Raw genomic sequence first — 23,825 nt, 5'->3', positions numbered from 1 at the left:
ACACTGTGAAGCTGCTTTGACACAATCGTGATTGTAAAAGCGCTATATAAATAAAGTTGATTGATTGATTGATTGATTGACATGATGACGGAACTAACGGCTCAAACCAGAAGTCACGAGTGGTGTACTAATATTTCTAGGGAACAGATGTTAATAATGTAAAGTGACTAAAGAAAGAATGATTTGGATCGGGAAGTGAAGCAAGCTAAACAATTAATTAATCATTTATTTCTCAAAGTTTGGCCATGACAGCATTAGCTTATAGTTTGTTTTTTTATTCCAAAAGTACTAAATGTGTTGAAAAATATAACATAACATTTTAATTAGATTCTGCTTAAATTAACAAAATGACTTGAAAAAAGATTTGTTCATTTTGTTGAATGAGATTCAAAGATCCGAGTCAGTAAAATGATCTGAGCTCCCCACTACTATTCTATGTCAGAACGGAGGCTCATTATTGGCCGACACTGTTCACTGTTGCATACGTGTGATCCTGACATGGGAGCAACCCAATAATGAGCGGTGTTCTGACATGGACTATTTTAACGATGTACTACCTTTCTGGGCCATGATAGTTGCAATGACATTGCTGCCGATGCCTGGTTCAGAATACTCTCGGATTTCATCATAAATATCTTAATTTGTGTTCTGAAGATGGTATTATGTGTTTGAAACGACATGAGGATGAGTAATTGATGACAGAATTTTTATTTTTGGGAGAACTAACCCTTTAATGGAATGCAAACCCAGGATTTAATATAATTTATGATAATTTACTGATCATGGTCACTATGATGTTCACAGATGGCGCCTTTGATAATGCACACTGCGTGACCAATTTGCCTCCGATTTCGGGCATTTGTCGGCAAATTTCACAAATCAGTCAGCGAGTCAAAATTGGCACAAGTTTGATTAATGTCAAATAACATGCTTAAAAAATAATTTTCTAGATTAATATATTAATAAATGAAATATATGAAAATATAATTGATGAACATACATCTTTTAGTACATCATTAAATAGGAAAATGTGACTCTTGAATTGTCTCTGATTGTTGGCTATGTCTCTAAAACAATCAAGTTGTCCAATATATTAATGGTATATGATTTTAATAAAATAACAAACATAGTTTTGAAAGCAGTCAAACCTGATTTTGTAGATTGTCCAGATGAGCAAATCTTTTGTGACTTCCCCTGTGAATGATAATGCTATTAGCCCAATATTCAGTTCCCTTTCGGGGAACTCGAGCTGCGTCGAAACGCTGTGAGAATGCCTCTGCGTTAATGCGTCGTGAAGCGCCTGTAGAACCATTCCATCGGAAAAAAGATTGATCGTTGGCGTGATGACGTCATTGACCGGAAGCTATAAAACGTCCGTGCAAACAAACAGGAACTAGCTTCTGAGCCTTCAGCAAGCGATCTGTGTGAACCTGTCTGTCTATTTGGTGTTTTTGTCTGTCTATTGAAGAGTTTTTCCACCCTTTTTGTTAAATATTTCATATATATTAACAAAACAAAGAGAAAATAAAATAAAATAGATAGAGAATTATGGCGAGTGAAAGCAGCTTTAAGAGGTGTGTTCATCCCTGCCCACGTTACATCACGAGTGGGGATACACACTCTCTTTGTGTAGCCTGCTTGGGAGCGCAGCATGCCCAGGCAGCCCTCGAGGGGGCTGCTTGCGAGCATTGTGAAAAGTTACCGCTGAGAACGCTGCGCTCCCGCCGGGCACTCTTTGAGGAGGGTGCCTCGGCTCTTGTTCCCCGCGGCTCTGGTCCCGTTGCCGCCGAGGCGGAGCGGAGGCTGCAGTCGTGGGGATCACAATTGGATGTTGCAGAGGGGTTAGAGACGGGCGCTGCCTTATCTCTGCCCTCACCTGCACCATCCAGCGGCTCTTCTCGGGGCATGGAAGCACGCATGGCGGTTTCTTCCCCCCCGAGAGAGTCGCCGGTGCTTCATCTGTCCAGCTCTGAGGAGGTGGACGTTGAAAGCATCGAGACTGAAGACTCGCCACTTCAGTCCCCTGCATGCGAGGAGCTCGTTGAGGTTCTGACGCGAGCGGTGGCCAGGCTTAACATTGACTGGCCAACCGAGAGATACGAGGCAGGAAGAAAACGTGCAAGTAAATTAGACGAGAGATTCCTGCCTTCTCGCGCTTCAGAGCCTCAGCGGCGGGGCTTGCCGTTCTTTCACGACTTGCACACTGAGGTGGCAAGATCGTGGAAGAGACCGGCATCATACCGTGTTTTCAGCCCACAGACTTCGGTCTATAGTAACATCGCTGGGCTGAAACAGTATGGGTATGGGGCGATGCCAAAGGTTGAAGAGACGCTCGCGAGCCATCTCTCGCCTTCCTCAGCATCGTCCCTTAAAGCCCCGTCTTTGCCCACCAGACCTCTAAAAACAACGTCGGCGTTGGTGGGCAAAGCGTACTCGGCAGCGGGTCAGGCGGCTGCATGCCTGCACACTATGGCAATCGTGCAGGCATACCAGGCTGACCTGCTGAGGGATCTGGACAGTAGCGATGCAGTGGGGGGAGATATTATCACGGAACTTCGTTCTTCTGCCGATTTAGCTCTCCGGGCCACCAAAGAGACGGCCAGATGTGTGGGCCGCTCTATGGCAGCCCTGGTGGCCACGGAGAGGCACTTATGGTTGAACCCCACTGACATCAAAGAGAGGGAGAAAGCCTTTCTGCTGGATGCGCCGCTTTCTCCTGGAGGCCTCTTCGGTGACGCAGTCCATACTGTCACCGAGAGGTTCCAGGAGTCCAAAAAGCAAGCTGCGGCGCTCAAGCAGTTTCTCCCTCTCAGGGTCCAGGTCCCTGGGGCTGCTGCTGACATCAAGCAGCCCAAGCCGAGTACGAGCGCCTCGCACAGGGCAAAACAAAAACAGAGCGTCGCCACCCGAACTCCCCCTCAGCGCGGGGACGAGGGGCGGCGCTCTCAGACGAGGCCTTCGAGGGGCAGGGCTGATCTGAGGACAGTCCTGATCGCCAAGAAGGCCTCGTCGAAGCGTTCCTGATGCTAGAAGCGCCAGGACGCTGAGGGTGGTTCCCCCCGTAGGGAAACGGTGTTTACCCCTGCCTACGGTACCCGTTTTCCCTGCGGCACCCTTTAGGGGCCGCGCTGCCAACCCCGCCGCAATGCCGGGGCGCAGTCGGTCTCCGCGGGCCACCTGAGGGTGGTCCGCCCCCTCCTCGGAGGGCAGGAGAAACAAAAGGACGCTGAGGGTAGTCCCCTCCGAAGGGAAACGGTGTTTACCTCTGCCTACGGTACCCGTTGTCCTGCAGCGCCCTCTGGGGGCCGCGCTGCCAACCCCGCCGCAATGACGGGGCGCAGACGGTCCCCGCGGGCCACTCGAGGGTGGTCTGCTCCCCCTTCGGGGGGCTCCCGAGCAGTCAAGTCAGTCGTTCCCTGCCGGTCCGCCGCTTCAGGGCACTGTGCTTGTTGCTCAAAGTACACCAGAGGCCAGCCTCGAGAGGCTGGTTCCCTTAGTAGATTTTCTAGACGAGTGGAAACGTCAATCAAATATATCTCATTGGGTCCTGCAGATAATCGAAAGGGGGTACGGCATTCAATTCAAAAGTCGGCCACCTCCTTTCAGCAGTGTCCTACCTATAGAGGTGGGCCCGGAGCAGGCTCTGGTAATGGTCAGGAAGTACAGACACTCCTGCAAAAAGGGGCTATAGAGAGGGTTTCCCCTCCCGGCAGGGAGTCTGGGTTTTACAGCCGTTACTTCATTGTGCCGAAGAAGGATGGGGCTTAAGCCCGACATTAGCTTCCTTTCGGTCTAGCACTGTCACCCCGCACATTTACCAGGTGTGTGGATGCAGAACTGGCGCCGTTGCGTCTGCAGGGCATCCGCATACTGAGGTATATCGACGACTGGCTGATTCTAGCGAATACAGAGCAGATGGCGGTTCAGCATCGAGATGCTGTTCTCGTGCATATGTCGAAGTTGGGGTTGAGGCTGAACGCCAAGAAGAGTGTGCTTTCTCCGGCTTAGATAACCACTTTTCTAGGTGTGAACTGGGACTCGGTAATAATGCGGGCGCAATTATCGCCAACACGCATAGCATCGATCCTGGCAGCAGTCAAAGAACAGAAGCTAGGCCGGGCCGTCACTGTGAAACAGTTCCAGAAACTGTTAGGTCTCATGGCAGCAGCGTCCAATGTAATACCTCTTGGCCTACTGTACATGAGGCCACTGCAGTGGTGGCTCAAAACAAAGGGATTCTCCCCGAGGGGAAATCCGCTCCGCACGATCACAGTCGCAGCGATGCCTACGTGCTCTGGTCATGTGGAAAAACCCGGGGTTTCTATCTCAGGGTCCCGTGTTAGGGGCTCATGTTCGTCGCGTAACGCTAACGACAGATGCCTCTCTCACGGGCTGGGGGGGCGACCATGAGTGGTCGCTCATCCCAGGGTCTATGGCAGGAACATCAGCGGCACTGGCACGTAAATCGGCTAGAGATGCTCGCAGTGTTTCTTGCATTGAAACAGTTCCTGCCCGACCTCAGGGGCCACCATGTGCTAGTCAGGTCAGACAACACATCGGTGGTCGCCTATATAAATCACCAGGGGGGTCTGAGGTCCCGTCCGTTGGACAAATTGGCACATCGGATCCTCCTGTGGGCCCAAGGGAAATTGCTGTCAGTCAGAGCAGTATATATCCCGGGGGTCCTGAATCAGGAAGCAGACAGCCTGTCGAGGCAGGGGCCGAGGCCCGGGGAATGGAGACTCCACCCAGAAGTGGTGGAGCTCCTATGGAAGGTATATGGGAGCTATTTGCTTCGGCGGAGAGTTCTCACTGCCCGCAGTGGTTTTCTCTGACCCATCCAGCCCCGCTGGGGTTGGATGCCATGGTACAGGAGTGGCCGAGGCTACCTCTGTACGCCTTCCCCCTGATTGTCTTGCTTCCAGGAGTTCTGGAGAGGGTACGCCGGGACGGGGCCCAGGTACTTCTAGTGGCTCCGTACTGGCCGACCCGAGTATGGTTTTCGGACCTGATATCTCTCCTGGAAGGCTCTCCGATGGAGATTCCGACCAGGAGGGATCTACTCTCTCAGGCGGGCGGGAGATTCCTGCACCCACGCCCAGAGATGTGGAAACTGTGGGCCTGGCCTCTGAGGGGGCTAGGCTCATAGAGGAAGGTCTCTCGGCCGAGGTCGTAGAGACCATCCTTCACTCCAGAGCTCCGTCCACGAGGAAACTGTACGCTCTGAAATGGAAACTTTTCTCAGCATGGTGCAGAGAACGCCAGTGGGACCCAGTTAACTGCCCGGTTGGTACAGTGCTGGAGTTTCTGCAGGCAAGGTTCTCGGCAGGGTTGACCCCCTCCACAATAAAGGTGTACGTGGCGGCCTTGGGTGCCTTCCACGTCCCTTTGGGTGGAGTGTCTTTGGGAAGACACCCTCTGATTACACGTTTCCTCTGTGGCACTTTAAGGTTGAGGCCTGTTATGCACTCGAGGGTCCCAGCATGGGACTTAGCCATTGTTTGCGGGGCTTGTCCGAGCCTCCGTTTGAACCCTTGGAGGAGGTGTCGGATAAGTTCCTCACCCTCAAGACTATATTCCTTTTGGCTATTTCATCTCTCAAAAGAATAGGAGATATTCAGTCCCTGTCTGTAGGGCCCTCATGTCTAGAGTGTGCGCCGGGGATGGTGAAAGCATTTCTACATCCCAGGCCGGGTTATGTCCCCAAGGTTCCTACGAGCCCACGGGGCCCCATTACTCTTCAAGCATTCTGTCCTCCTCCTTTCACGACGTCAGACCAGGAAAGATTAAATCTGCTGTGCCCTGTTAGAGCACTAGATACTTATGTCCACAGAGCTGCCCTGTGGAGGAAAACTGATCAGCTGTTTGTCTGTTTCGGGCCCCCTAAGAAGGGGCCCCAGTATCTAAGCAGAGAATGAGCAAGTGGGTGGTCGAGGACATCTCACTTGCTTATGAGGCGGTCGGGCAGCCGTCTCCACTGGCTGCCCAGGCACATTCTACCAGGGGTATGGCTGCTTCTAAAGCACTGTTGTCGGGGGCTTCCCTCCTTCACATCTGTAACGCGGCCGGTTGGTCGTCTTCATTAACTTTTGTCAGGTTCTACGAACTAGACCTGGCATCTACTGTTGGGGCACAGGTACTCTCGTAACCGTGTGCGCTTCGGCTTCACACATACGAGACACTTGGTCCTATGGCGTTGTGGGTATAAGCGTTCTCACAGCGTTTCGACGCAGCTCGAGTTCCCCGAAAGGGAACGTCTCAGGTTACGTATGTAACCCTAGTTCCCTGAGGGAACGAGACGCTGCGTCGCTTTGCCATACTCCCGGCGTGTCCGTGATCACTTACTTCAGGCTTTATCAGCAGTTATTTCCTGTTTGTTTGCACGGACGTTTTATAGCTTCCGGTCGATGACGTCATCACGCCGACGATCGATCTTTTTTCCGATGGAATGGTTCTACAGGCGCTTCACGACGCATTAACGCAGAGGCGTTCTCACAGCGTTTCGACGCAGCGTCTCGTTCCCTCAGGGAACTAGGGTTACATACGTAACCTGAGACGTTTTTCCTTAAGTCCTTTAGAAAATTATTATTGTTTATAACAGTTATTGATAAAGTTAACTTGAAAAGAAAAAGTTGAAGTACCTTTCTTTTAGGCATGAGAATTGGTTCAGCTTCAATGGAGCTTTCTAAAATCTTTTTGGTGGGTTTCCGTTGTCTCTTTGTGCTGAGACACACACCATCACCTATTCAAAATTATAAACAATCTATATTGTTTAAAAAGTACTGAATATATTTAGCCCTAAAACAATAAATAAAATACAACGTAGAAAGAAGTGGTTCTGGCTTGCACTAGGTCTATGACCATTGCATAAGGCAAAACAATGAGATGGTAAATCTTTGAATAATATTAAAGAGTCAAACAATTTGTGATTATCTTCAAAATTATGTAAACATCAGAAAAAGCTACTCACCAATAGCAAAATGATTTTGTCTTTGAAGCTGCTCCATTTGGCAAATTTCAGCACATGGTGATGGGTTCGTTTCTGGAGGCGGAGTTAGCGTGTCAACAGACAACACTTGAGTCTCTTGACATGCTGTGGTATTTATTGAAGAAGTGCTCCGAGACGTGTCTTCTGGAGGAGGAGTCTGTAATTCTGGCAGGGACCTCGACACACCTTGCTCTGTTACCTGAGGATTCAGTAAACTTTCACCAGATGTTTTCTCCACTGGGTCACTGCAGTTGTGGTTTTGGACCTATTCAAAAGTTGTCAAAAAATTGTCAGACTGTTAAAGCGTATTAAACGTACACATCTAACTTGAACTTGATTAGCTAGCATAAACTGAGCTACCTTAGTAAATGACTCGGGTTTCTTTTTTGCTTTCTTCTTAGTAGAAAATAATTGATCGTATTCCTCTGTCCATTCTATGAGTCTTTTGCTAGGTTTTCTAATACGTTTACATTCTGTGAAAAGCACAAACATTTTTGAGGCCACTTTAAGACTTCACAATAATCCTTAGATGATATCAGCATTGATTACATTGTCTACCTTACCTGTAGGGGTGTCATTTTTTTGACAGTTGGCTTGAGTATTTTCTAATGCATCGATGGAAGTTGCCTTCTCGGGCACAAAAGAACAAGACTTATTTGTGCCACCAACCAAAACGTCACAATTTTCTGAGGGTAATCGTTCTGTCTCTTGAATACAACTACCTTCGTCTGCATGTAATGCTTTGACTTGGCCAAACTTCTGCCAAAGCTTTTTGGGCACATTAGCCGTGAACTTGGTCTCTGGTACCTCTAAGGGCAGGTCATGCTCAGATATCAGTTTGTCAAATGAATCTTTGGAGTGGATGTTTTCTGTGACCTCAGTGGTTTTCTTTTTTGAACATATTTTTGTACCATGTCTTTGAGCATTTTTGAAAACTGTAGAGTTTAGCTGATTGTCCGGGATAATATTTGTCCCAGACTTCAGCTTTATCTTCTTCTGTTTGGATGGGATTTTGCCTAGTTGACATTTCTGTGAAACCACTGTGGTCAAATCATCCTTCACGTCCGGAATCAGTGATGGCTCCTCTTTAATAAGTTCATTTTTGAGTAAAGGCTTTATTACCAATGGTGTTCCATCTTTTTCCCGGCTATCGTGCATATCCTTGATCATCATTAGGAATGTGCTAAACTTATAGTTTGCATCAGGATGAAACGACAGAGGCTTGCCACTGTCTTCATTTGCTAGCGATTTGAAGGTTATTTCTTTCATGTTCTCCATATCTTCCATATTTAAGTGCAAAGACGAAGTAGAACTAGAAGATACATCAGAAATGTGTTTATCTTGTTTGAATTTGGATGAATGAAAGGCAACAGGGGCTTGAGATATCAAAGAAGATTCATCTTCAGATTTGACTGAATGTTCGTTGTCTTTACAACTCAGAAGATTGGATGATAGCTGGGTGTGTGTGCTAATGTTTGAGTTCTTGCTCAGATCTCTGCTTGCTGTAGTTGACATCTTCTGTGAAGATTCATTGTTGTCTGTGTCTGTTGTTTCAGGTAATGTAAAGTCTGAAGAAGATACATAATTCTCTAAATCAACATTTGAGGTTGACTCTTGGTTTACCAGTTGTTTCTTCATCCACTCTTCCTCCTCCATCGCCTTCAGGGCTCTCGTCATCAGGCGACTACTTGCCGGAAGGCACTTCACTCTCCTACCGAGAGCTTTCCTGGCTTCGGTAGATAGATGTTCAAGTCCGGTGATGTGATTGTCCTTGGATTTCATGCCTGCTGAATCTGGCATCTTAATTTTACAAGATACCTTCCCAAAAGAACAATTCACAGATTTAATTCCAGCACGACCAAGTCCCCCATTGACTTGACCCTTTCCTGTCTTACTGAACCAAAGGCCACCCTGGTTCTCCACATTCTTTTTTATTTCTTTGTCATTTGTAATGGGAAGCTGACTTGGGGTTGAGTTTGATTGTTCGATATTTGATATTCGCTCAGAGCTTTTGGGACATCTGCGGATCTGTGGTACCGAATCAATGTCAGAGTAGGGACTATCCAACCCTTCCATAAGATCATCCCTCTCGTAATGAAATTTCTCAGATGTTTTCAAATGTGTTGATGATTTTCTTTGTTTCTTTTTTTTATTAGACCCCTGATTATGTGGTAAAATGTTCAGGTGGTCTTTTTGTGTAACTGTCCCATTGCTCAGAAGACTAATGTTGGGTAATTCCACTGGCACAGACACTTTGTTTTCTGTGTTATTTGGGGTTCCTTCAGAGATTGTTTTGGAGAAGTCTGAGCATGGAGTGGTGACCCTTGGCTTCTCCAGGAGAAGTGCTTCTGCTTCAACCACACTAGCTCTCCAAGAGTTCAGTAAACGCTTGGGTATCTGCAAAGTAACCCAAGAGTAACAATTTCACAAGGGTTTTAAAAACGTGTCACAATATCCATTTAACTGAAAGGATGTTTCAGAAATTACAGAGTGTCTGGCATTTTCATCTCGTTGGCGTCCACTTCCTCTCGCACAAGGGAGATTGTTAAACTGATATCCACCGACAAATATATGAGTAGATCGCTCAGGAACCCATGCTTGTTCTTCAGGTTCCCCAAATGTCTTTAGGAAATACTGACGATTGGTCCTATCTGGTGGCTCTGAAACACAATAAAAAAAAGCAACTCAAGGAAGGACGATGCACATTTATGTGGGTGGATTATGTGGAAAAATATGATTGAAAAGTTATTGTTCATGAAATTAGGAAAGTGGCATCTACAGTATGGCTTCTGTGGTTGTGTACTTACCTTTAATTCTGTGGTAAGCTCCCTCAACTGGGTCAACAGTCACCTGACATGGCCACCATGGTCTACGGTTGAATTTAGCCCATATAACTTCACCCTCCAAATATTTCACTGGTGGTAGAGCTTTTGTTTTCGATTTTTTTGTCTGCTGGTAGACATCACATATAAATTATGTTAATTATGATAAGAGAATAAAACACAGTACATAAAATTATATACCAGAAAAAAGTATCAATTTAAATCCATTCACTGATGTTTATTTTTTTAGTCTTTTTTATTTAATATTTGTACATTATTATTCTATTATTGTCATTTTTGTCATTATTGGTTATATTATTATATTCTTTGTTGGCCTTTGCCTTTGTATTTGCTTTATTTCCCCCTTGATTTTAATTATTTTATAATTAAAATCTATATGTTTTTTAAATACCATAAAAGCCTGAAAATCATGCCAATAACGTTTTGACTATATTTCTGTATGCTTGGGGCTATGCCAGTGTGTGGCGATAAATGAGGATCTGTTTTCAATTACAAATGTAACACTAGACAGTTAATGACATGTTTATTATTAGACCTATTTGCTAATGTAGTCTATTAATTACTAGCCTACATTAATAAATAGTATAGCCTAATATGTTAAATTCCCATAAAGTGAACTTGCCATATAAATCCCATAAGTGCGCATACAGAAATTGAGTCATATAGCCTATCCCTATACATTGCGCAGAAATGGATATAGGAAATGAGTAAAAATAGTAATAATTTCTATTTCTAATAAAGCATATAACAGGCTACAATATATTAGGCTACACTATACAATATAAGAGGCAAGAATATAACAGGCTATAATATAGTATATAATTTATCCATGTCTTAATGCCACATTGTCTGTAATTTTAATTTAAAATATTTATTAATGTCTATTTCTGATAATCTTAGATTGCTATGGTCACGCAGGTTCAAGGTCAAACTCAAGGCCACAAGACAAAGTACTTCAACAAAAGAAGTCGTGCTCTCAAGACAACATGTTGTTCCTTCAACATAGGATCTCGAGGCCACGAACGGTCATCGCACAGAAATATTTCCCTTTTTTAAATATATTGAATATGATTCATTGAATGTTTTAGCATAAAGAGCATATTATATAAATTATTATATTGTCAGATATTAAATTATTTAAATTATTACTAAAATTAGACATGTATTAGTAACTAAAATGATGTACAATGACATGTTACTCATTTTAAAAGCTTGCGGAACAGTTGATTGGCGTATTAAGAGATATCTAATAGTGTTGGTGGTGGTTTGAAGGTGAACTTGCCATCATAATCCCAGCAGGCCTGCTCACAAGAGATGAAAGCCCACAATCACTTTTAGACTTGTCTTCAAAGACGACTTCTTGCCCCAAGGAGCGAGCCTTTGAAATTTTGCTTCGAGGCTTGGCATCCAATTTTGTCTTCAAATTTGTAGTTGTTGTATGCTCTGTCGTTGAGCCACATGACGCTCTTTCCAGCCGAGAGACCGTATCTGTATCCATAACTTCGTCCTCGTCCTCATCTTCAAACAGAATTGACTCAAAGTGCAGTCCATTTGCAAATGGACTGGATGAGTCCAGACTAAAATCAGGGCTGGGTGGGGACTTGCAGCTGTCAGTCACACCTGCATCCATTTTGAGACAGATGTGTCAATAATTCAGCCTGGCTATCACGCACCAATCTTGAGTTCATCGTCCACACATAGTTCCATAAGCTTGTCAGACAGAAACAGGTCCTGATCCCCAAGGGTCAGATCTCCAAGGCTTTTCTAGCGACAAAAAGTGAGTAAACTATAGATCTTAAGTTTTTAACCCACGGACAGATGAGACAGGATGGGCCAGGGTCAAAGCCAAGTGTCTGACGGATGATGTTTTCCATATACTGTCAAGCAGATCCAGGCCCTGTGAACAAGTAAGGCAATGTGTTGAATTACTGTTGAATTAAGCACATGTGACCGAATCATACTGGCACTGCGCCCTTATCTGAAAAACTAATTTGTACATATAAACAATCACTTCATCATCACTTCCGTATGTGTAAAAAATCTTGAAATGAAATAAGTAGAGAATTATAAATTGTGCTTGTGTATGAATTCTAAAACTGTTTTCTTAAAAAGTAAAAGAATAGTAGTAATAATGGCAACAAGTGCCCAACACTATTGCTAGCAAGTGTATGAAATTTTGCACAACTTTGGTCTAAATTTGCATCACATATCCATCTAAAACTTTTAACTACATAACATATTTTATATATGTATCTAATTACATATTTTCACTTATTTATTAAGCCAAATCCACTGGACCACAAATACACAAATACAAATACCAACAATACATTGTATGGGTTAAAATTACAGATTTTTCTTTAATGCCAAAAATCATTAGAATATTACGTAAAGATCATGTTCCATGAAGTTAATATATCAAAAATGTATTATTAGTAGTAATATGCATTGCTAAGGACTTAATTTTGACAACGTTAAAGGCACCCTCAGAATTCAGATTTTCAAATAGTTGTATCTTGGCCAAATATTGTCCTATCCTAACAAACCTTATCAATGGCAAGCTTATGTATTTATATTATAAATCTCAGTTTATATATATATATATATATATATATATATATATATATATATATATATATATATATATATATATATATATATATATGTGTGTGTGTGTGTGTGTGTGTGTGTGTGTGTGTGTGTGTGTGTGTGTGTGTGTGTGTGTGGTCCAGGGTCACATATGTCCTGATTTTGGAGGGATTTTTTTTAGATGATATTTTTTTCTTGTAAGAGTAAGACAGTCCATTTGTATTCTCTAGAGAAATAGTTTTGCAACCTTTTCCAGCCTAGTAAGACTCAATGACTCAGAAATCTCTTTTGACCAGAGACCCGTGTTTAAGTCCATTCAATAATACAGTCCTGTCAAGCTCCCCCACTTTTTATCCATTTATTTAAAACACCTGCTCCAATTAATTATTATTGAAATATTTAATTATTAAGATATCACAGATTTTACTTTCTCCAAAAAAATTACATTTACACCATAATTTTCCTCAATAAATAAGTAAATTATACAAAATAAGGGAATACATATATTGAATCATTTAATTAAGCAGATTCTCTGTCTGTGTTGGGATTTGTTTACAATGAAGTGGAATTTTACGAATAAATGATGAAAATTCTACAAAGTTCTAGCGCGACTGCACGTTCGGAACGGATTAATTACGTACTGCTTGGTGCTTACTAGTCCCAGTAGGGAAGTATGCATGCCATTTCGAACATTCTCCATAACACAGGAAGGAACGCAGGAACGATAGCGGGCGCACATATATAACAGAGCGAAGAGTGAACTCTGACTGACACATGAATTCACATAAAGAAGTATTATATGTATAAGATACAGTAATAACATACATGTAGAACTAACAGCGCTGGGCTCATTGTCACGCGTGCTAATCTCATTAATATTTATAAGCTATTATTTTAATAATATCTCTCTCCCGAACAAACACCAGAACGAGTTCACAGAGTTACGCCGGTCTATTTCGTTATTTTAAAACATATATAATGTGATGCCTAAGGAAACACCGATAGAATCTTACCATTTAAATGTTGGCCAATGTTAATCATTTTGAAAACTCTTCGTTTGTGCGCGTGAAATGACCTTTTTTCCAAAATTGTGAAAGTGGATGAAGAAAATCCCAGCCGCAGCTGCAGTAGTAGGCCAGAGAACCTGAGAACACATTCATGCTATCATCACTCTATCCCTTCAATGCAAAAACACACCAAACACATGCATTATAACACTCGCACAGAGATGAACCTTTCCAGTGCGCGATGCCTGAGTCACAACGTACCTCTGGGTTACGATGCGGACGTTGTACTTTTCATTTTCAATGATTATGGTTTCCTTGCTGTCGACCTGCCCCTGGTTCTGTTTCAAGCCCGTGACTGTATGTGTCTATGAACAGCAGCCAATCGGCACGGCAACCCAACCCCTTGCGAGAGGAGCTCTTCTCAACTCCTGTGCTTCACTTTATCCCAAAACACAATTATACATTTTAAAACGCTTAAACGCACCTTTAACCGAACATTTGGCATCCTTTTAATATTTTTTTTCCACTCACTTTGCAAGATACTGTGCTTTTATAACGGACGTTCATAAGTGATAGTCGTTCCTTTAGGTGGTATAAAATCCTATTCTGAAATAAACAAAAATGTAACAAACACTCGGAAGCGTATGAAAATACGCGATTATACTCAAGTTCAGCGCTCTTGCTCATTCAAGATGGAGTCTGTTGTGTGCTGGCACAGGCCACAAAGTGTTAAATTTCGATTTGAAGTAAGCCTTTTATACATTCAAGAAGTTGTGACTCGTCTTTCATCGACGCTTGTAAACATCAGTGTTGATGAAATGACAGTGCGCGTGGAGACGCGCGTGCGTTCTGCGCTGATACAATGGCATATGTAAAGATATAGCAGGCTACTAAGAAGATTTTGTGAAATAAACAAGACATAAATTTCGCAGCACAACGCACGTTTCCGTTTCATTAAGTCACATCTCTGACATATATGGAAATGACATCGAATTTGTGTTAAGAGTTGGGCGTGTAAATATATAAACAGCGCGTTTGTTTTTCTGTGCCGTGTTTTATTTATTTATTTTTGTCTGATGAGAGAGAGAGAGAAAATGGAGGAGTCCGACACCATATCAACGATTGTGGCCGAGTCTAATGTCCTGTGAATGTAACACTGACGCGCTTTAATGCGACGAGCATACATCTTTAGATCCCGTTTCAATAAACCTACATATCTGCTGCTTAGCAACACGTCTATTCCAAATCCTGCATAACTCAAAACCTATAGGCTACTGGAATAGTCCCGTGAGGTTTATTTTAAGGGGGTGGCGTGTTTGGGGCTTGGGAACCGTATTCATCTCGACTGACGACGTCGTTAAAGATGTTTTTCGATGGCACATCAAAAGGAAATTTGCGAAAGCTGTCAAAATTGGCGTTGAGCTGAGAGAGAAAGTGTTTCAGCGCTGTCTGTGGGCCTGCTGGCTGATCTCCGCTTCGCCTGAACAGCGCCGCGCCTGGCAGAAAATACACCAGAGTTACAGTAGTGGAGAGTTTAGCCGATTAATTGTCTATCTCTATTCTATTTCTCTGTCAAATATGTCATATGTCTATTTAGCCTACATTTGTACTTGCTAATTCAACACACAATGACATCTGTTACACATTGACATCTGTTACATACCCTAATTAATGATTACTAATTGGTAGGGGTGAATTCAGGTTGATTGGGACACTTTTTGCCATTGAGATGACTGGGGAAATGTGTCCCAATCAACCTGAATTTACCCCTATTAATTTGGCTATATTTTCCTTTAAATTTGATTCACAATGAAAGTCATTAAAATGTTACAATTCTTAATTAGCCTACCAGGGGCGTAGCACCAAATTTTGGGCCCTGGGTACAAACCATCTTGCTGGGTCCCTGTACCATGTATGTGTATGTATAGAAAACGGACTTCCCTGCCTTGGGCCCTGGTTACTCAGTACCCTTTATCCCCCCAGTCCCACGCCCCTGCCTACGACTGTTAAGACTGTGAAATTAAATATTTATTAACAAAACGAAAGAAATGAAGAACTTTGAGACAAAGCTTCTGAAAAGGCTATCTCTTTTCATCTATCCTTGTCAGTCAGTTTTGGAATTTTATAATATCTTGTATAACATTCTGCTATAAAATTAGTAGGCCTGTACAAAAAACAAAAACAATGAATCTGACTGGTCTGGAGCAGTCATTTAATGTCCACACTTTGCACATGAGAAAACCAACTAGTGTTTGTTAAGTCTAGTTAAGTTTTTTTTTGTCAAGTAAGAAGAAATTGGTTACACTTTTGTTTTGTTTTTTGGTTTTTGATGGTGCTTTTAAAACATTCTGTTGAATATACGTTACACTTGCATGTCAACTAACTCTCGTTAGAGTGATAGTAGACTTTTCTTCTAACTCTTTATTGTGATGCTCCTGCAACAGACATCCTACTAACTTTGCAACTCTCAACTTATTCTAACCCTAACCATACCAGTCTACTAATACTCTAATGAGAGTTAAGGTGAAGATGCAATGTTGCTTGGGCACTTTCCCATTGAGAATGTTCAACAAATGAACTGGATACTTTAGATCAGTCATTGGCCTTGTGTCTCACCTTGTTGCCCGTTGACGGCAACATTGCCCAGCAACATTGCTCAAAAGTTGTGTATCATCACCTTTAGTTGACATGTTGCAAAGTTACTTATAATCAACAGAATGTTCAAAAGGGACCATCAAAATAAAGTGTTCCCAAGAAATGACATCCAAAGGGCATTTGTGTGATCTACTTTTTGCCCCATTGTTCCCCATAATAGAACACTATGTGTAAGGGGATACATATTTAAGAAAAATGCAAATGTTTTTTATCCAATTTGATTTACAATTGTTATTTTGAAACTTTTAATTTTATAAAGTTTTATTCTAAAGAATAAATCAAATAAAACATTACATATATATATATATATATATATATATATATATATATATATATATATATATATATATATATATATATATATATATAATGATAGTATACTAAAATATGTATATGACTATGTTTGCTTATTATATATTATAATCGTCTTATTTTTTATTTGATATTTTTTTATTTTGTTTTATGAATATTCCCGTGATTAATAATTTAACTATCCTAAAGCGCATTCCGTTCGTTATTACGCCCCCTGGTGGTCAGTCATTTCTGTCTTGACCTATTACCCTTCAACAATCGTTCAGCAGAGCATTTGTCTTTTGGTGATTACATTGCGGGACTTTTGATCATCTTAGTCTCGGTGAACAAAGTTAAACCTTTACTTGACTATTTCTCTGTGATGCGTGTCAATGAAGTAAATAATGTATGAAATAATAATTTTTCTCTGACATTCTGACAAGTTCTCCTGAACTGATTTTTTATATGAATTCAGTTCATTGGATTCATTTTAAGAAAGCAGAATTATAAAAATATAAAAATATATATTTTGTTATACGCAAGTGTTATACTTTAATTGAAGGCCCATACTAGTACACAACATTTTAACAAAACATCAAATGTTGTAACAAATATTACTGGCAGAGGGCAGCACAACTCAACAAAAGATTTTAAGAAGCCTACTGCCCTGCCCTGTCCCAAATGGTACACTTAATGAGGATTTGCATTTGCTCATGCATATTCCTGAGATACAGCAACATTGTGATACATTTATCATTTGATGGATATTTTTTTTGTCGTTTTGCAAAGTCTGGACTGTAGCTGACTGCTTAGCAACAGTCTATGTGTCTTTTTCACCACAAATATGGAGTGGCGTTTAGGACAGAGCCGTGGAGTTGACGAGTAGAGGTTATAGTATAGAGCAGCTGATCTGCTGGAGGTGTCTGGTTGTACCCATCCAGTTCCGGAGGCCCACGTGTCTCAGTCTGTGTGTTGAAGTCTTTTCCTGTTGTTTGAGATTCCACTGTCCACCCCCGTTGTTTTCCTCCTTAACCTCTGAGCCCCGCCATGCATCCCAGCTGACAGCTGTCTTCATTTGTGACAGCTCTCTCTATCTGTTTTCTTCTTTTCCACATCCTCTCTTACTCAACTTTTTAAACAGTCCAGTGTCTTGAATGATAGCATGGATCGGCAATTAAAACCTTGAATGGTTGAGAAACATTTACAGAAATATAGGAGTCACTCGATGTTTTTTGTACATCTTGTATAAACAAAGACTAGATTTACAGTGCAAAGACTTACAGAAACTAATTGCACTCACTTCTTGTCCGAGGAACGCACATGATACAAAGTAAAAATTTCAAGTTTAGACTTGTAATTTGACTTCATGTGGATGAGGAAATTGTATTTTGTATGCTACACTTGATCCAACTGTACTGTGACAAATGACGTCTTAAGCTCTCGAGTAGGGTTACGTCCTGTCTTGTGTTGGGTTGTGATTTAGAGTGAGTTTCAAACTGTTGCCATGTGTGGACTCACATTCAGGAAGAGAGTCATTCTCTCCACTAGATGGAGTCAATCACTCTTTCATAGACGAAATAGAAAAAGATTCTGGAGTGAATACTGTCACTCGTAAGAATTGAAACGGTCAGCATATGGGTGATTCTATAGTTTCAGGTACATTTGGTGTCCAAAGTCAAAACGTTTTTTACAAATGGTATTTTTTTTTAAAATATAATTTTTTTTTACAAGATGTTACAGGCCATAACATTATCATATTTTATGTAAAAAGTGTCTTATATTGTTAAAAATCATGATTTAATTTTGTCTGAATTAGTCATGTACTTTTCCATCATGTATCGTGTAATCAAAATATTTTATTTTACTTTTGTTTTGATAATATTTTATTTATTTTATTTAGAAAGCCATACATACTGGTAGTCATTTTCATAATTCAACAACATTAAATAGTTAATCTTATAAAAATGTGTGTCCATAAATGTGTGCTTCAATTCTGTTACTGTAACTTAATTTGCCTTTAAAGCTGCACTCTGTAATTTTTGTGCCCGCTAGAGGGCGCCTATTCAATTCAAAGGCGTAGTTTGATGACGTCAAGTTTGAGCTCAGAGTCTTGGGGCAATGTGGCCTTTGCCTCACAGACGGTGGGAAAGAATCTGGATAGGAGTCAGAAATCATGTTTATGGATGCGATTATTAACTTTACTGTAGTATGAAGCAAAGCAGTGTTGAGGGAGCTGAGCAAGGCCGCTGGAGCGATTTTTGCGCAACACACGTTTCTGCAGAATAAAACCGGAAATCGAGGGTAACATTTTTTAAAACATCAAAGTTGTTATCACAATATCAAAAGAAAAAAGATTGTATCATTGATCTCACAGTGGGTTGTTTAAAAGTCCTTTAGTCATGATTTGATTAGTGCCATGTGCTCTTAGCATTTATGCTGGCAAGTGGAGTTTTTGGCTAAAAAGTTTTAAATTGACAACTCTGTTACCAAGGCAGAGTAACAATGCTGACTGTATGTAACAGAATTAACAGTAACAGTTGACAAACAATAAGATTAATACAGGTCGTTCTCAAAAAATTAGCATATTGTGATAAAGTTCATTATTTTCCATAATGTAATGATAAAAAAATAACTTTCATATATTTTAGATTCATTGCACACCAACTGAAATATTTCAGGTCTTTTATTGTTTTAATACTGATGATTTTGGCATACAGCTCATGATAACCCAAAATTCCTATCTAAAAAAAAAAAAAAACGGTGCACAACGAGAAGAGGTGACTTCTGAGGAAGATTGTGGAGAAGGACCGATTCCAGACCTTGGGGGACCTGCGGGAGCAGTGGACTGAGTCTGGAGTAGAAACATCCAGAGCCACCGTACACAGGCGTGTGCAGGAAATAGGCTACAGGTGCCGCATTCCCCAGGTCAAGCCACTTTGGGCTACAGAGAAGCAGCACTGGACTGTTGCTCAGTGGTCCAAAGTACTTTTTTTGGATGAAAGCAAATTTTGCATGTCATTCAGAAATCAAGGTGCCAGAGTCTGGAGGAAGACTGGGGAGAAGGAAATGCCAAAATGCCTGAAGTCCAGTGTCAAGTACCCACAGTCAGTGATGGTCTGGGGTGCCATCTCAGCTGCTGGTATTGGTCCACTGTGTTTTATCAAGGGCAGGGTCAATGCAGCTAGCTATCAGGAGATTTTGGAGCACTTCATGCTTCCATCTGCTGAAAAGCTTTATGGAGATGAAGATTTGGTTTTTCAGCACGACCTGGCACCTGCTCACAGTGCCAAAACCACTGGTAAATGGTTTACTGACCATGCTATTACTGTGCTCAATTGGCCTGCCAACTCTCCTGACCTGAACCCCATAGAGAATCTGTGGGATATTGTGAAGAGAAAGTTGAGAGACGTAAGACCCAACACTCTGGATGAGCTTAAGGCCGCTATCGAAGCATCCTGGGCCTCCATAACACCTCAGCAGTGCCACAGGCTGATCGCCTCCATGCCACGCCGCATTGAAGCAGTCATTTCTGCAAAAGGATTCCCGACCAAGTATTGAGGGCATAACTGAACATCATTATTTGAAGGTTGTCTTTTTTATGATTATTAAAACATATGAGTATTAAAAACACTTTTCTTTTATTGGTCAGATGAAATATGCTAATTTTTTGAAATAGGAATTTTGGGTTATCATGAGCTGTATGCCAAAATCATCAGTATTAAAACAATAAAAGACCTGAAATATTTCAGTTGGTGTGCAATGAATCTAAAATATATGAAAGTTAATTTTTTATCATTACATTATGGAAAATAATGAACTTTATCCCAATATGCTATTTTTTGAGAAGGACCTGTATATCCTTTTTCCGTTAAAAGTAAAAGTAAAAAAAAGAGGTAACTTGTGTTTGACAAGCACTGATTTTTTACATTTCATCGGACAAATTAATCACGCAGCCACGTGTCAATAAAGGTTCAGATTTTATCGGATCGGATCACAAAAAAACTGCAAGTCTGTCTGTCTGTCTGTCTGTCTGTCTGTCTGTCTGTCTGTCTGTCTATCTATCTATCTATCTATCTATCTATCTATCTATCTATATTTTCTCAGGGTTTAGGGTTAGGAGTTAGGATTTGTTTCAGCGTTGTGTAGAAAATCTGCATTGTGATCGACATGGCCTGGCCTATATGAAATCTTCTCAAGCCGCTGCAGAATATTTATTTAGTTTTTTAATTTTAATTTTAATTATGCCATAGTGTATCCTCTGACACAGACAAGGCTTAAAGGGTTAGTTCACCCAAAAATGAAATTTATGTCATTAATGACTCTAAGCATCGAAAATACATTTTGGTCCAAAAAGAACAAAAACGACGACTTTATTCAGCATTGTCTTCTCTTCCGCGTTTGTTTTCAAACCTCAAATAAAGATTCAAACGGTTATGAATCAGCGGATTGATTCATGATTTGCGTGTTAAACTGCCAAACTGCTGAAATCATGTGACACTGGCGATCCGAATCATGAATCAATAGGCTGATTCATAACCGTATGAATCTTTATTTGAGGTTTGAAAACAAACGCGGAAGAGAAGACAATGCTGAATAAAGTTGTAGTTTTTGTTATTTTTGGACCAAAATGATGAAGAGATTCTAATTAACTAACTGATGTCACATATAGACTACTTTGATTATGTTTTTATTCCCTTTCTGGACATGGACAGTATAGTGTGCATACACTTAAATACACTGTCGGACTAAATATAAAATGTCTTAAACTGTGTTCCGGAGGTCTTACGGGTGTGGAACGACATTAGGGTGAGTCATTAATGACATCAATTTTTGGGAGAACTAACCCTTTAAGCTAGTCCCCGACTAAAATGCATGTTTAAGCTGTTTTAACTGAAAGCTACTTATATATTAAAATATGTATGCCATTTTTTTGTCACAAGATGCACGCCAGTTAATGTTTTTTTTTTCTAAGGCATGTTTATAAAAGCTACTTAAATGTTCTAATTAAAATAAAGCCTAAGCCCTGTCTGTAAAGGGGGACCTAGTCTTATTTTATATATAATAATGTATGATTTATTTAGCAAGGAAAAATAGCACTGTACTCTCTGTCACTATAATAAGTGCCACATCAACAATGTTTTACCATATTTTTTCCCTATCAAATTGTGTTTAAATTGCAGGGATTCTCCATATATAGACTTAGAAATAAGCTCAAATTTTCTTGGCAGGTGGCAACAAGTGTCGAGTATTAATCAGAAATGTTTTCAAGGTGAGAGGCTTAGTTAAGTTATTTTTATTAGCAAAATTTGTACTTTTATCTGATCAGTTTAAGTTAAACCATATTGTTCACACTGTTTAAACACACTGCTCACTCATTCAACACTTATAGAGCTGATATGATTGTAAGTCACAGAGAAATAAAAACATAACTGTTCTTGACTGCGCCCCGCTCGCACTATACTCTTCTGTTTTCAACACCCAAGCACTTGTCTGTCAATAAAACAGCCTGTAGCTGAATGCCAGGCAAGGCACAAAACCTCAGAACTGTCCTGATGAACCAACTCCTGCTTCCTGTCATGGGAGACCATTAAAAAATGTCATTTCAATTACCCCTATTCTGTGCTATCCAGAGCCCGGGTCTTTCATTATGGACACTGACTTGCGTACATGCACACACATAAAAAATGTGGTGAAAAGAAGAGGAAGTCTTGAGGACTTTCAAAGCACCATTGGCGGGGAAAGCCTCTTGTGCCTGGAGAATGGGAGCAAGATGAATAACACACACAGGGAAACAGCCGCCCGACACAAAGTGGACTGGAGTAGTCCATTCTAGTCGGCCAAGAGGGTCGACTTTTTGAGGGAGCAGGGGGTGCGGGGGGAACCCGGGGGTCCTCAGGAGCCCAGGACCTGCTCTTAATGAGAAATTCCTGGGGATTTGGAGGGGTGCAGAGGTCTTCATTTTCTCACTGCGCCCACAGGCTCCTGGAAATGGGAGGTGTGGGCTCCTTTTGAGTATCTGTGGGGTGAAGGAGGGGAGCGCTATTGAAATGAAGATGGGTGGAGGGGGTGGGGGGTGGAGGTATGTGGTGAGATTATGTATATGAGCTTGGGGCTCACATGCGGACCGCCACCTCTCTGAGCATTCGGGGCTTTTTGAGAAGGTGGAGGTGTCCCTCTGAGAGCTAATTCTCAGATTGTCTAATTAAAAGAATGAGCACGAAAGATGAGGAACCTCATGAGCAGCTGGGCCACAGGAGCTCCGCTAAGAGGCCCCGGGGCTCCTTACTTACCATACGACGCTGAGGGCATCTTGGCCCGAGCCCCGAATCGGCGGGGCCGGACATTGTGTAAGGAGAAATGCGGAGCTCCTGCTCGGCCCGAGTACAAACAAACCCCACTGGGCAGATGACGGCTGTTGGAGGCTAGGGACGGAGTCCCCCTCTGGGACGCTGGCCCTGAAGGACCTCTGCATGTGGGATGGAGCCAAGCAGTTCGAGCCAGGACACAAAGCCCAACATGGGGCACGCCACAAAAATTAGCTGGTGACTAGCTGCTCTGGTGATTCAAATCTTTACAGAAATCTCTTCATAGAGCGTAATTGCAGATTTTAGTAGAGTTTAGCGCTGTAGGTGGTGAAAAATGCAGGGCTAATGACTATTTGTTGGACTTTAAGATGCAAAGCCAAAAGTGTGTTCTAGTCTGGACTGTTATTTTGACATTCACATCTTAGTCCCTGTAGTTTAGCAAAACCGCTAACTCTGAGAAAAGGTCCAGGAAAACCAGAGATTAGATGTTCTCAGTCTTAGTCCTCTTTTAGCTTTGTATGCAGATGAAGGGTATCCAAAGCATTCCCTTTGCATGTATAACTGTCCGTCTTTGAGACTTTGTGTACCTCAGCTTTTGTCCATATCATTAAAGGACAACTCCGGTGAAAAATGAACCTGGGGTAATTAACACATTACACACTACACAGTACCGGGTAGATCGTGGGATGCGTTTTCATGAAAATCGAATGTAAGGAGTTTTATCTCTAAGAACAGATTAGCTTTAAACACTTGTCAAGTACAATTAAATCGCAATTAAAGTAAGTACAATTAAATCACTAGTTAACAACTAACAAGGCTCAAAATATCCTCACACTAACACGGTATAGCGTAATGAGGGTCCCAACATGCGAACCGAAGCATTGAGAACTTTGTAAGTGTACAAACAGTTTAATAAGAAGATACTTTATAAAGACAGTACATTACTCGTATACAGACAGCAGCCATCTTGGAAAACAATGAGTCTAGCCATGAATGCTGTGCTAACTGTCACTTGGAATCTCATATGGTCCGTTCTTTCCGGAAGAAAAGCACTGAACGCAGCAGAGAAAATAAATAAATACATAAAAATATCCATGTAATTAGATTTCACAAACTTAATTCCTATCAACCAGCTCACTTAGCAGAG

General features: G+C 41.6%; 1 protein-coding gene across 2 annotated transcripts in view; it reads right to left on the bottom strand.

Annotated features, from left to right (window-relative positions):
* The window catches only part of nsd1b (nuclear receptor binding SET domain protein 1b), a 40,482-nt gene extending 26,655 nt beyond the window's left edge, over window positions 1-13,827 (bottom strand). For both annotated transcript variants that reach the window (XM_067424345.1, XM_067424347.1), the window contains exons 1-10: window positions 13,689-13,827; window positions 13,434-13,564; window positions 11,114-11,728; window positions 9,796-9,937; window positions 9,476-9,648; window positions 7,552-9,385; window positions 7,349-7,461; window positions 6,971-7,253; window positions 6,642-6,742; window positions 1,149-1,194 (exon numbers count right to left, since the gene is read on the bottom strand). In XM_067424345.1, coding sequence (XP_067280446.1) covers window positions 1,149-1,194; window positions 6,642-6,742; window positions 6,971-7,253; window positions 7,349-7,461; window positions 7,552-9,385; window positions 9,476-9,648; window positions 9,796-9,937; window positions 11,114-11,461 — 3,040 coding nt within the window. In that variant the 5' untranslated portion in view covers window positions 11,462-11,728; window positions 13,434-13,564; window positions 13,689-13,827. The remainder of the gene's footprint in view (window positions 1-1,148; window positions 1,195-6,641; window positions 6,743-6,970; window positions 7,254-7,348; window positions 7,462-7,551; window positions 9,386-9,475; window positions 9,649-9,795; window positions 9,938-11,113; window positions 11,729-13,433; window positions 13,565-13,688) is intronic.
* Between the last annotated feature and the right edge of the window lie 9,998 nt (window positions 13,828-23,825).

Source organism: Pseudorasbora parva, chromosome 18, assembly GCF_024679245.1.
Source record: "Pseudorasbora parva isolate DD20220531a chromosome 18, ASM2467924v1, whole genome shotgun sequence".
Classification (NCBI taxonomy): Eukaryota; Metazoa; Chordata; class Actinopteri; order Cypriniformes; family Gobionidae; genus Pseudorasbora; species Pseudorasbora parva.
The sequence above is the reverse complement of the archived record's forward strand: the minus strand, read 5'-3'. Positions and strand labels throughout refer to the sequence as shown.